The 12,679-nt window shown below is 43.3% G+C and overlaps 2 protein-coding genes across 4 annotated transcripts; one reads left to right on the top strand and one right to left on the bottom strand.

Annotated features, from left to right (window-relative positions):
• Window positions 1–971: 971 nt before the first annotated feature.
• On the bottom strand, window positions 972–6,383 carry LOC111457073 (protein QUIRKY-like). 3 transcript variants are annotated; one of them, XM_023099207.1, is made up of 3 exons: window positions 2,702–6,383; window positions 2,406–2,613; window positions 972–1,491 (listed from the first exon to the last, which is right to left on the bottom strand). In XM_023099207.1, exon 1 carries the CDS (start codon window positions 6,308–6,310, stop codon window positions 3,074–3,076), a length of 3,237 nt encoding a protein of 1,078 aa, XP_022954975.1. In that variant the 5' UTR covers window positions 6,311–6,383; the 3' UTR covers window positions 972–1,491; window positions 2,406–2,613; window positions 2,702–3,073. The 3 variants fall into 3 exon arrangements, with proteins under 3 accessions (XP_022954975.1, XP_022954976.1, XP_022954974.1); XM_023099208.1 differs by having other exon boundaries at window positions 2,406–2,606; XM_023099206.1 differs by having other exon boundaries at window positions 2,406–6,383.
• Window positions 6,384–8,189: 1,806 nt separating this feature from the next.
• Window positions 8,190–12,208, top strand: LOC111457080 (pectate lyase-like). The gene is made up of 4 exons (XM_023099222.1): window positions 8,190–8,442; window positions 9,607–10,258; window positions 10,338–10,580; window positions 11,893–12,208. Exons 1-4 carry the CDS (start codon window positions 8,231–8,233, stop codon window positions 12,109–12,111), a joined length of 1,326 nt encoding a protein of 441 aa, XP_022954990.1. The 5' UTR covers window positions 8,190–8,230; the 3' UTR covers window positions 12,112–12,208.
• The last annotated feature ends 471 nt before the right edge of the window (window positions 12,209–12,679 follow it).

The raw sequence follows: 12,679 nt of genomic DNA, 5'->3' as shown, positions 1-12,679 counted from the left end.
TAAAAACTTTAATTACAAGCATACAAAATTGTAAAAAACAACAATAATAATAATAATTAAAAAAAAAAAAAAAGGACCACATCCATGCAATAAAATAATTTTATTTTAAAATTATGCCACAATTGGACAACTTAGGTTCATTGCATCCCTTTATATATATTTGAGATGTTTCAAGATTATAAACGAGAAGTGGGTTCATTCTCGATGGCATGAATGAGTGAGGTGCGATGGCTGATAACATCCCTAACGTGGGATGACGTCAAGACATATGGGTCATGTTAATTGGAAACCAGGATACTGATGGAAGTGACTTGTATTGAGAGATCTAGGCCCCGAGTAGAGGCAAGGTTGAATGACTTGTGCTAGTGTAGAGGCAAGGTTGAATGACTTGTGCTAGTGTAGAGGCAAGGTTGAATGACTTGTGCTAGTGTAGAGACAAGTCAGTTGTGTCACAAATGATTAAACATACACGATCGTTGCCATTGCCATGGCGAATCCAAGCTTATTTGTCTTCGTCAATCAAATATCGCTCGTGCGGAATTCAAGTTTGTTCGATCACACACACCGTCTGACAATAATGATAAGGGGATTGAAACTAGAGGATGGAATTGGACAGCCATGGTTAGAGAATTGGCAAAATCTAGAATTGGGCACGTGGTTGGATCGAAGGAGATTTGGAAGATGGGAGGAAGATGGCAATGAGGGAGGGAGGGGTTTTAACTATTACAAATGGTATTAGAGTCGCTAGCTAAGACGTTGGGCCTCCTCGCCCAAAAGAAGTGGATTGTAAGATCCAACATCGACCGGAGATGATAACGAAACATTCCTTACAACGGTGTGGAAACCTCTCCACATTGCTCGATCTCAATTTTCAATCTGCATCTAAATCTAAATCTAAATCTCCACCCAACATATCCCCCAACAAATAATCCCCGAGTCTTTGAATTCAACTTTCACGTGTCCAATATAACTAAACATCATGAACATGAACCAATATATTTGAGAACAAATGAAAATAATAAACATATATCTATAAAAGATTGAAATTGTTACAGCATTCATAATTATAGACTAACAGTTATGCTAAACAGATCTCTTCAAATGGGAGGGATCTAGTTCAAAGCTTTTTATTCATATATGCTTCAGTAAAAGAGAAGGTGAAAGAGAGGTACTCGTAGAAGGATTCAAGGCGGTGGAGCAGCAGCAGCATTCTGTTCAGCTTCATGGAGCAATTTCAAGATATCTTCTTTCTTAACCGCCAAAGCCTGCATCTTGACTTCAAGCTTCTCCAGTTTCTGTCTGAGTTTTGTTGGGTCTTTCTTATCCGCAGGATCCTTTGGCTTCTTCTCCTTCTTTTCACCATCTTTTGCTTCCTTATCTTTTCCCTTCTTTTCCTTCTTTTTTTCATCTCCTTCTTCCTCGTGTTTCTTCTCCTTCTTCTCAACCTTATCCTCGTGCTTCTCTTCTGAGTTTCCTCCCATTATATTTAATCTGAACACTCCCAACAATTCTAATGTGTTAATTCAAGATTTCTCCCTTATTGGATATATACAAGAAAAGAAAAAAGACCCTCCGTTTTCGTGCCAGACCAATGACTATTTTGTTCTAACATGAATAATGAAAGATTTGATGGTATAATTCATGAGTGTTCTTGACATAAAAGTGTTCGAAGATTGTTGGCTAACTTAAGGAATGAGTATAGGTTTATAAAGGAATACTATCTCTATTGCTAATTAATTGGTACCCAAAAGGCCTCATACCAATGGAGATACTTATAAACTCGTGATTATTCTCTAAATTAGCCAATGTATGACTCCCTTCCAACCATCCTCCTCAAATATCGAATAGAAAAAGTTGTGAGCCTGAAAGAAAGTGTACTCAAAAGTGACTCCAAGTGTCGAACAAAGGTGTATTTTGTTCGAGGACTCCAGAGAAGGAGTCGAGTCTCAATTAAGGGAGGTTGTTTGAGGGCTCCATAGGCCTTCCAAAGGGTGTACTTTGTTCGAGAACTCTAAAGAAGGAGTCGAGTCTTGATTAAAGGGAGGTTGTTCAAGGGTTCCATAGGCCTTCCAAAGGGTGTACTTTGTTCGAGGACTCCAGAGAAGGAGTCGAGACTCGATTAAGGGCAGGCTGTTCGAGGGTTCCATAGTCCTTGGGAGAGGCTCTATAGTGTACTTTGTTCGAGAGGAGGATTGTTGGGAGGGAATCCCACATTGGATAGCTTAGAGAATGATCATGACTTTATAAGTAAAATAGAAAAGTACAAAGTAAAGCTAGAAAAAAGTGCAGAGATTCATGATTCCCAACAGAACAGTGATATTAGTGAAAATATATATATCAGATCCAATATGATAATTGGCCAATTCAAATCTAAGTATTAAAATAATGGTGGAGAGAAAGAAAACCTGAAATTGCAGAGAGGTAGATCAGCAGTTACTCTTTTATGACAAAATTGAAGGCAAACTGGATGATTTGTTCTGCAATTATTGGCTCTGCAACTCATCTCCATAAATATGGCAACCCAATGGCCAGAAATTGGTGTGGGTTGCCGAGAATCCCGGCACACGACTTGGTAATTTCTTTGTCTCAATTTATTTCTGATGGTCCTGATTTCTTGAAGACATTTTCCAATGTCAAGTGTAACAAAAACAATCAATACTCAAAAGAATTACAAGTTCAACAATGAACAATGTATGGCTACCAATAACTTGTGATGTTCCAACTTTTCAAGACCCAAGCTATCGACCCTGTTCACCATGAGATACTCTATTTTCCCTCCATCTTTCTCTCTCAATCTGAAATAGTTAGTCAATCGAAATCCAACTCCAAGAACAAAACAATATGATTACAGCTCGCTACTTTTTCTCTGCTCCCTTTCACACTTCACCATGATATTTTCAGGATATCTTTTTTCTTCTTTGTTTTTTGCCTTTTCAATCGCCAACTCCCTTCCCCACCCGCCACCGAAGTAGCCAGCTCAACCCCCATCATCAATTTGGGGTGTAATTATGGAAAGCCCCACAAAAAGGTTGAAAAAAATGCACTTTCAATACAATTAAACAACTACTCTACTCTACATTAACCTATCTGATAGGCTCGGTAATCGCCGGAAAAAGTTCAAACTAGCCGACGGCGTAGGGTCCCGGAACATGGGGTGGCGCAAGTAGTAGAATCCAAGCGCCACCGCCACCATTTTCGGTGGCACAACGTAGAGAATCAATGTGATAGTGAAACATACCCCAATGAACAACTTTGTAGCTCGAGGGTCCCTCCAGCTGACCAATGCTTGCACCCTTTCCCCTTGAGTTGCAAGATTTCCCAATACTGTTTGGACTCTAGCAGCTAGTATCCTTAGTCGGTCATACCTAACTCGGATAACATTTGATGGTTTTGAGCTCGGAATTGTGTCAAATTCCTCATCTAGTTCATCTGGATCCACCGCATCGGCTTGCGACAGTCGTGTGTCCATTCCAGCAGGTATCTTTGGTCTGAAGCGATAGTACCAAACTCCTATTAAGAACACATACAGAAACCCAGTTGGGGCAACCAAATCTGGGTACCAAACAAGAACTAAATACAGTGTATGAACAAGAATTGTGGTGATGGGGTTCCTCCATCTCCGGATATCATCCAACCACTTGACCAATCCAATCGCCCATGCCAAAACATCTACAATTCTAAACCAATTTGCCTTGCTTTTTCTCATACTCCACGCGTGTGAATCCGCATCCAACATGTACTTAACCACCTCCGAGCCCAATGGTGGCTCCGACCTGCCTAACCAAGTCGCCACCATCTTTGTGGCAGCTATGCGTAATGCCTCTTGTTGAGCCACCCCAATTGGGCGGAGATAGTGCATTCTTGGAAGTAATGGCTGGCCGTAAACCGCACACGTCTCTGGCAACAATGCTGGACAAGCGAACCGGACGGCTAGCTTGATCTCTCCCATTTTCTTCAACCCTGCTCTCTGTAACACCATCAAGGGGTACGTGTTGGTATAGATTTTGTTGCTCTCGAGTGTTGATACCCGAATTCGTACTTTTCCGATATAGTTATCGGGCTTGTCCTCCGCCGCGTAGGAGTACATTCGCCAATTGTCGAAGACGCCGATGGTGAGGACGGTGCAGGGGTCGTAGACTTGCCACGTGTACTGTTCGTTCCAACATGGATCAGAGCTGTCAGTCATCGTTCTGGTTCGGACCCATTTTTTCCCGTACTTCGCGACGCAGTAAGCGTCGGTGGACCCCTTTCCCGGATCTTTAGTCCTCATCGGAAGCAACCCTCGAGCTCCGAGAATCCCGAGCTCCAAAATTCCAACGGCTGGCTTCCACAACTGCTTTGCCGTCGGCCGGAAGTCACTACATACGTGCGCAGCCTCGTCCAGCACGTGATATCCGCCTTCTAAGCAGAGTCGGAGATAGATTCTGCCGCCGTCGCCGCCTCCTAATGAGAACCACTTTGCTGCCACGTATCGCTCGTCAAACCGTTGTTCAATTTTATCCACCGGAATCATGACGTGGCCGAGGAGTACGACCTCCTTGCTTGTCCGGTCTTCAACAAGTAAGATCAGGGAATCTTCGAAAGGCTCGCCGGCGACGAAGACGAGGTTCTCGTTCCAGTGAAATGAAGCGCCGTGGCTGTTCATGGACCCTCGCTTGGTCCGAGCCGACTGAAAACTTAACTGTGCTTTGACTCGTATCTCTGGTGCCGTTAATGGAGGCAGATTTGGAGCGATGTGAAGGTCCTGCGCTTCTATCACTGTAACACTCAAGTACCATAGCTTAGGAGATTGATAAACCTTCGAGCGCGTATGAGCCACGTGTGGAGCATCGGAGCACCAAGCCTCTGGAAATGCGTTGTCGGCTTGAGTTCCGATCCAAACAGAAAGCTGAATGTCGCCGGAAATTTTAGAGGGTTGTTGATCTCCGGCTCCGCCTTCGAGGCGGTACCATTGAGGGGCCAAAGGACTATCGGGCGGATCTCGCACAGGTACATCGGATAGATCGAAGCAAACGCCGCCGAGGAACTGCTCCGATGGCGTATCCCAGACTGAAATCTCCAATGTCCTATTCGCCGTATCAGATTTGTTATGGCGGAGGGCAAATACCTGGTTCCACTCTGGTGAATCAGTTGGTTCACCAGGTCGATGACTAGCTGGATTCGATTTCTTGAAATGGCCTGATGTGCGAATCTTGAAGTAGGGGCTCTCGTTCGGGGCAACATTTCTGGCTTTCTCAATGCGGATGAAGAGATAATGCATCGGCTCCACAAGATCGTATGGATGAATCCTCTCAGTCTCGGCCATGAATTTCTTATTAATCACTCTTGGAGCGTAATCTCCATTTGGCCTTCTCAGAACTCTAGCCCCTTCCCCAAATCCTGCTCTGTTATTCTGCATCTTTCTCATTTCAGGAGCAAATTGTCCCTCCGCGGGTGGAGGAACATGTAACTCCGCCGGTGGTGGAGCATGTAACTCTGCCGGTGGTGGAGCAAGTACCTCTGCCGGTGGTGGAGCAAGTACCTCTGCCGGTGGTGGAGCAAGTACCCTCGCCGGTGGTGGAGCAAGTACCCTCGCCGGTGGTGGAGCAAGTACCCTCGCCGGTGGTGGAGCAAGTACCTCCGCCGGTGGTGGAGCAAGTACCTCCGCGGGTGGAGGCTCAGTATGTACCGGCATCTCCTGCCGCGGAAACTCCTCGATAACAACCACCGGCGGCAAGTTCGAATCGACGCGACCGACCTCCCTCAGCGGCGGAACCTCGAACGTCCTCGATTCCTCGATCACAGATTCCGGAGTTATCGGCTTCTCAGTCACAGTCTGAAGAGGCGGTTGCTCTTCCTGCGGCAGAGGCGGCGACGGATCTTCTTCAACCAACTCATCGAAGTAACAAATCCTAATGCCAATTTCGCCCCTAATCCAGCCGAAGACGCTCTTCTTCTCCAATTGATAGTAAACCAAACCCTCTTCTCCTCTCATCGTAAACTGGCTTCCGTACAGCTTCACCCTCCCCAAGAAGTTATCCTTCCGGCTAAAGCCATTGCCGTACCTCTTGTCGTTGAAAATCTCGATCTCGAGCTCCTCGTATTTCATATCATCGGGATCGGAGATGATGAATTCCAGCGTCTCGTTCCAGGTAGGGTTGAGCTCGTGGATCTTAGTTGCAGACCGCTTCCTCTGGCCACCAAAAGCGACGACGACGTAAGGACTGGAGGTTCCTTGTCCATCTTTGGGAAGAAGGTTCCGAGCGTCGGCGATTTCGACGATGAGCTTTCTGACCGCCTTGGGCGGCGGTGGCCGATCCGGCGTCGTCATGGCTTCATTTTGGTATGAAACAGAAATAGAGGGGAAAAGAAAAGGCGCTGATAGCGGAAAAAATAAATAGTGCCCATTGCCTTTTCCTTTATTTTCTTTTTCTAAATTCTTTTTGTTTTATCTTTTAAGAAATAATATATAAAAATATTTAATTACTATTTTAATATGTTTTAATTAAATTAATTTGTATTTAATTTTGTGATTTTAAAAATTATAATTTAATTTTCGAGCTTAGTTTTAATTTTCATCCTAAATATTATTTTTTTTATTAAGATTTTATATTATCAATGGATTATTGTTAATATATATTTTAATTAAAGACTTAGCTAAAAAAAGAAAATAAGATAAAAATAAAATAAAATTTTGAAGAAAAATACCTTATATAGTTTATTTCATTAATCAAATCAACAATTTAATTAATTAAACAATTAAGTTTAGGTTGTAAGGTCTCGTCAAGTTTAGGTTTTCGCGCCCGAGTTTAGGGTTTTCGTGAATAGGGTTTGCTTCTATCCCGAATAGGGTTTTTGCACCCGAGTTTAGGGTTTTCGTGAATAGGGTTTGCTTCTATCCCGAATAGGGTTTTTGCGCCCGAGTTTAGGTTGTAAGGTGTCGTAAACAAGGCTACAGACAAACTTTCGGCCTGACTTTAATCTTAGTATAGTCTATTGAGTAAGGTAAAAGACCAAAATGAGAGAATTTTTTTTCTGAACATCCTGATGGCACTTGTTCGAGAAACGAAAAAAGTCAGTCATGGTACTCCTATTGTAACAGCTCAAGCCCACAGCTAGCAGATACTGTCCTTTTTAGACTTTCCCTTCTGGTCTTTGGGCTTTCCCTTTAGGGTTGTAAGGTCTTGCCGAGTTTAGGTTTTCGCGAATAGGGTTTGCATATGTCCCGAATAGGGTTTTTGCACTCGAGTTTAGGTTATAAGGTCCCGTACACATGGCTACATATACATTTTGGGTCACGCTTTAATCTTAGTACAATCTCTACTGAGTATGGTAAAAGACTAAAATGAAAAAGAAACTTTTCTGTACATCCTGATGGCACTCATTCGAGAAACGAAAAAAGTCAGCAATGGTACTCCCATTGTAACAGCTCGAGCCACCACTAGCAGATACTGTCCTCTTTGAACTTATCCTTCTAGGCTTTGGGTTTTCCCTTTAGGGTTGTAAGGTTTTGCCGAGTTTAGGTTTTCGCGAATAGGGTTTTCGCGCCCGAGTTTAGGTTACAAGGTCCCATACACATGGCTACATACACATTTTTTGTCACACTTTAATCTTAGTACAATCTCTATTGAGTATGGTAAAAGACTAAAATGAAAAAGAAACTTCTCGAAACATCCAGATAACACTCGTGTACTCCTATTGTAATAGTCCAAGCCCACTGCTAGCAGATATTGTCCTCTTTGGGCTTTCCCTTCCAGGCTTCCCCTAAAACGCGTCGACTAGGAAGAGGTTTTCACACTCTTATAAGAAATCTTTCGTTCCCTTCTTCAACCGACGTGGGATCTCACACCTATGAAAAATGTTCCAAACTAAATTATATCGAGTTTTTCAATTTCATCTTTTAAGTCACAGTACTCCAAGACTCAAGCCTCGAAATACAGGTCGTGACACTAAGTTTACATCTCCTCGATCGTGACTCCTTCTCAAACGGACCCGTCCCACTCGACTACGTCGTGAATCTATCTTAAGTTAAGTGTAATTTCAAACAACCCAAGATCATATGATCCACATATTTGCACAAATCCTTGAAAATGGATAAAGAAAGCAAATGAAAAGTTGACCATTCAAGGGGATGGCTCCCCACTTTTTGCTCTCCATTTCTCATTGTCTTATTTAATGAATCTCAACATTTTAGCTCCAAATTCAAATGGGTTATTGAGAATTAACAAAAAGCTTAACAAAGTAAAGAGTTATGAGAGAGCTAGATAGCAACATCGCTGGGGCTAAGCTGCTGCTGCTGCTGATATTTGCTTTTGCTATCATTTTTCCATCCCTTGAGGCTGGTATTGCAGATTTTGATGAAGTATGGCAGCAAAGAGCTCAAGAAGCCAAGAAGGCTGCCTTGGAGGCCTACCAACCCCGTCCTGAAGAGGTCACTGAGAGTTTCAATGAGCATGTTAACGGGTAATTTCCTGTTCTTCGTGTTCTTCATGTTCTTCGTGTTCTTCGTGTTCTTCGTGTTTGTTGGATGAAAGTTCCACATCAGCTAATTTAGGAAATGATCATGGGTTTATGATCGATGAATACTATCTCTATTGGTATGAGGTCTTTTGGGGAAGCTCAAAAGCAAAGCCATCAGAGCTTATGCTCAACGTAGACAATATCATAGCATTGTGGAGAGTCGTCTTCATCTAATAGTGTTTTTCGTGTAATGGACCAAGCCCACTGCTAGCAGATATTGTCTTTTTTGAGCTTTCCCTTGAGAAGATTTTAAAACGCATCTATTAGGGAGAGGTTGTTCTTCGTGTAACGGCCCAAGCCCGATATTGTCTTTTTTGGGCTTTCCCTTGAGGGGATTTTAAAACGTGTCTGCTGGGGAGAGGTTTCTATACCCTTACAAAGGATGCTTCGTTTTCCTCCCCAATTGATGTGGGATCTCACAATCCACCCCCCTTTGGGACCTAGTGTCCTCACCGGCACTCGTTCCCTTCTCCAATCGATGTGAGATCCCTCAATTCACCCTCTTTGGGACCCAGCGTCCTTGTTGGCACACTGCCTCGTGTCCACCTCCATTCAGGGTTCAGCCTCCTCGCTGACACATCGCCTAGTGTTTAACTTTGATATCAACTATAACGACCCTACAATTACCCCCTTTGAGACCTAATGTCCTTGTTGGCACACTGCCTCGTGTCCACCTCCATTCAGGGTTCAGCCTCCTTGCTGGCACATCGCCTAGTGTCTAACTTTGATATCAACTGTAACGACCCTAGATTTCTGTTACCTAAAATCTTTACCGTCATCTTAACCGAAGCTCTTATGCGAAGTTAACTCTTAAAACATCATCTTTCAAATCATAATTTCAACATAAACATAACATCATCATTGAAAACACCACCAGAAAACGTCTCGGGTTCTCTCTCTATCGATTTCCTCTCTATTTTCTTCGTTGCAAATGGATCTAAGGATTGGCAGGTGCGAGAATTCCAACGCTCGCCAGAGTTCTCGCGAGTCACCAGTGACTTCGCTGAACATTTTTTTGATTTTACCGTTACACTTCGTGTTCGTGAAAATAACCATTTAGTTCTTGAACTTGTATGTTAACGAAATCCGTATCTTTATCGTGGACAGAGACTTAGATGATGCAAATAACACAAGGAGACATTTGAGGAAATACAATGGTCCATGTTTAGCTACAAATCCAATTGATAGATGCTGGAGATGTGACAAAAACTGGTCTAAAAACCGTAAGAAGCTAGCTGATTGTGCGCTCGGGTTCGGCCGAGGAACAACAGGAGGCAAAAATGGAAGATTTTACATCGTTCAAGATTCGAGCGATAACGACATGCTTCATCCTAAACCCGGAACTCTCCGCTATGCCGTGATCCAAGACAGACCACTTTGGATTACATTTGCACATGACATGGTGATCAGGCTAGCTGAAGAGCTTATAATGACTGATAACAAGACATTAGATGGACGTGGTGCCAATGTCCATATAGCTAATGGTGGTCAAATTACTTTGCAATTTGTGAAGAACATAATCATCCATAATTTGCATATTCATGACATCAAAGCTGGCAATGGAGGCCTTATTCGAGACTCGGTGAACCATTACGGGATTCGAACACGGAGTGATGGCGACGGGATCTCCATGTTTGGAGCTTCGAATGTTTGGATAGATCATGTTTCGATGTCTAATTGTCAAGACGGACTAATCGATGCAGTCATGGCGTCGACTGCTATCACCATTTCGAACTGCCATTTCGCTCACCATAACGATGTAATTCTAAGCTCGCCTTCTCGAACACGATGAAATTTGCTGATTATTGTACTGATATGAGGTGTTGTTGTTCATGAAGGTGATATTATTAGGGGCAAGTGATAGCCACTCGGATGACCAGATTATGCAGGTAACGCTTGCATTTAATCACTTTGGTAAAGGGTTGGTGCAGAGGATGCCTAGATGCCGATGGGGGTTCGTCCATGTGGTCAATAATGACTACACTCATTGGCTTATGTATGCCATCGGTGGCAGCCGCAACCCCACCATTATCAGCCAGGGGAACCGTTTCATTGCCCCACCAGACCCAAATTGCAAAGAGGTAACAACAAGTTTCACTTGATCATCATCCACATAGGTAGGTTGTTGATGAGCGTGTTAGAGACAAGCGACCTCTACGATGGTATGATATTGTTCACTTTGAGTATGAGTTTTAGTGTAACCGTTTAAGCCTATTGTTAGCAGATATTGTCCGCTTTAGTTTGGTGTGTATTGTTGTCAGCCTCTTGGTTTTAAAACGTGATACGTAATGGGCTAAAGTGGACAATATCTGTTAGCGGTGGGTTTGAACTGTTACGAATGGTATTAGAGCCACATGTAACCGTTCAAGTCCACCACTAGTAGATATAGTCTGGTTTAGCCTGATATATATCGTTGTCAGCCTTGCGGTTTTAAAACACGATATGTAATGAACCAAAGCGGACAATATCTGTTAATGGTAGGTTTGGACTATTACAAATGGTATTAGAGCCACGTGTAACAATTCAAGCCCACCGTTAGCAGATATTGTCCATTTTAGCTTGTTATGTATCGATGTCAGCTTCACGATTTTAAAACACAATACATAACATGCCAAAACGGACAATATCTGTTAGCGGTGGGTTTGGGCGGTTACAAATGGTATCAAAGTCAGATACCGAGCGGTGTGCCAGTGAGGACACTAGGCCTACAAGGGGGTAGATTGTGAGATCCCACGTTGGTTGGAGAGGGGAACGAACTATTCCTTATAAGGGAGTGGAAACTCTCCCTAGTAGACGCGTTTTAAAACCGTGAGCCTGACGGCGATACATAACGGGCTAGTGGATTTGGATTGTTACACACGGTATTAGAGCCAGACACTGGGCGGTGTGCTAACGAGGACGTTGGACCCCAAAAGGAGTGGATTGTGAGATCCCACGTTGGTTAGAGAGGGGAACGAAGTATTCCTTATAAGGGTGTGGAAACTCTCCCTAGTAGACGCGTTTTAAAACTACAGATTGACGGCGATACGTAACGGGCCAATGGGTTTGGATTGTTACAAATGGTATTAGAGTCAGACACTGGGCGGTGTGCTAGCGAGGACGCTAGGACCTCAAGGGGAGTGGATTGTGAGATCCCACATTGGTGGGAGACTGTAACGAAGTATTCCTTGTAAGGGTGTGGAAACCTCTCCCTAGTAACGCGTTTTATAATCGTAAGACTGACGGCGATACGTAACGAGCAAAAGTGGACAATATCTACTAGCGGTGGACGTAGGTTGTAAATCTCGTGACTTTGCTTTTGGTTTCCCCAAAAGGTCTTATTGAGATACGTTTCCTTACTTACGTACCCGGCACACCAACAAAGTGTTGACCCGCTTGTTTGGAACGAACCAGGTGACGAAAAGGGTATATGCACCAGAAAGCGAATGGAAAACATGGAATTGGAGATCAGAAGGAGATCTGCTGATGAATGGAGCTTTCTTTGTACAATCTGGGAACCCCATAAGAAAATACTCAAAGAAAGATGTGATCCATGCAAAACCAGGAACATTTGTGACAAGGCTCACACGGTTCGCAGGGCCTCTAAAATGCATAAGGAACAAACCCTGTTAACTCAAGTTTTTTGGGAGAGTTTTGATATCTGAAGTTCAACCCAACCCTGTAATGTAACAGAGGTTTAAGCACTAAATATGTAGATTGAACTATGTATGCCACCTAATAGCTGTGTTGTTGCCTTTATTTTGTGAATCAGTATGTACTTCACTATTATTGGCTATAGACTTTGCCAACTTGTTGCACAACATAATCTAACATTTCTTCATCTTTCACCGTTCAAAATCTTCGTAACAGTTCAAGCTCATCACTAGTATATATTATCGGTTTTGGCCCGTTACGTATCGTCGTCAGTCTCACGATTTTAAAACGTGTCTACTATAGAGAGGTTCCACACTAGGAATGCTTCGTGCCCTCTCCAACTAATGTGGAATCTCACAATGGTATCAAAGCCAGACACTGGACAGTGCGCGAGCGAAGATGTTGGACTCCCCAAAGGGTGGATTGTGAGATTTCACATGTCCATTTTGATGTGCTACTTATCGTCGTCAGTCTAACAGTTTTAAAACGTGTCTACTAAGAAGAGGTTAGGTTTCCACACCATGAATGTTTCATTCCTTTCTCCAAC

This window comes from Cucurbita moschata, unplaced genomic scaffold (assembly GCF_002738365.1).
Source record: "Cucurbita moschata cultivar Rifu unplaced genomic scaffold, Cmos_1.0 Cmo_Scf00019, whole genome shotgun sequence".
NCBI classification, from domain to species: domain Eukaryota; kingdom Viridiplantae; phylum Streptophyta; class Magnoliopsida; order Cucurbitales; family Cucurbitaceae; genus Cucurbita; species Cucurbita moschata.
The sequence above is the reverse complement of the archived record's forward strand: the minus strand, read 5'-3'. Positions and strand labels throughout refer to the sequence as shown.

Bases quoted from the DNA above. Each gene is read 5' to 3' on its own strand.
- LOC111457073 (XM_023099206.1), bottom strand. From the start codon at position 6,310: ATGACGACGCCGGATCGGCCACCGCCGCCCAAGGCGGTCAGAAAGCTC.
- LOC111457080 (XM_023099222.1), top strand. From the start codon at position 8,231: ATGAGAGAGCTAGATAGCAACATCGCTGGGGCTAAGCTGCTGCTGCTG. The intron at 8,443-9,606 runs GTAATTTCCTGT...TATCGTGGACAG, and splicing joins TTCAATGAGCATGTTAACGG to AGACTTAGATGATGCAAATA. The intron at 10,581-11,892 runs GTAACAACAAGT...GGAACGAACCAG, and splicing joins CAGACCCAAATTGCAAAGAG to GTGACGAAAAGGGTATATGC.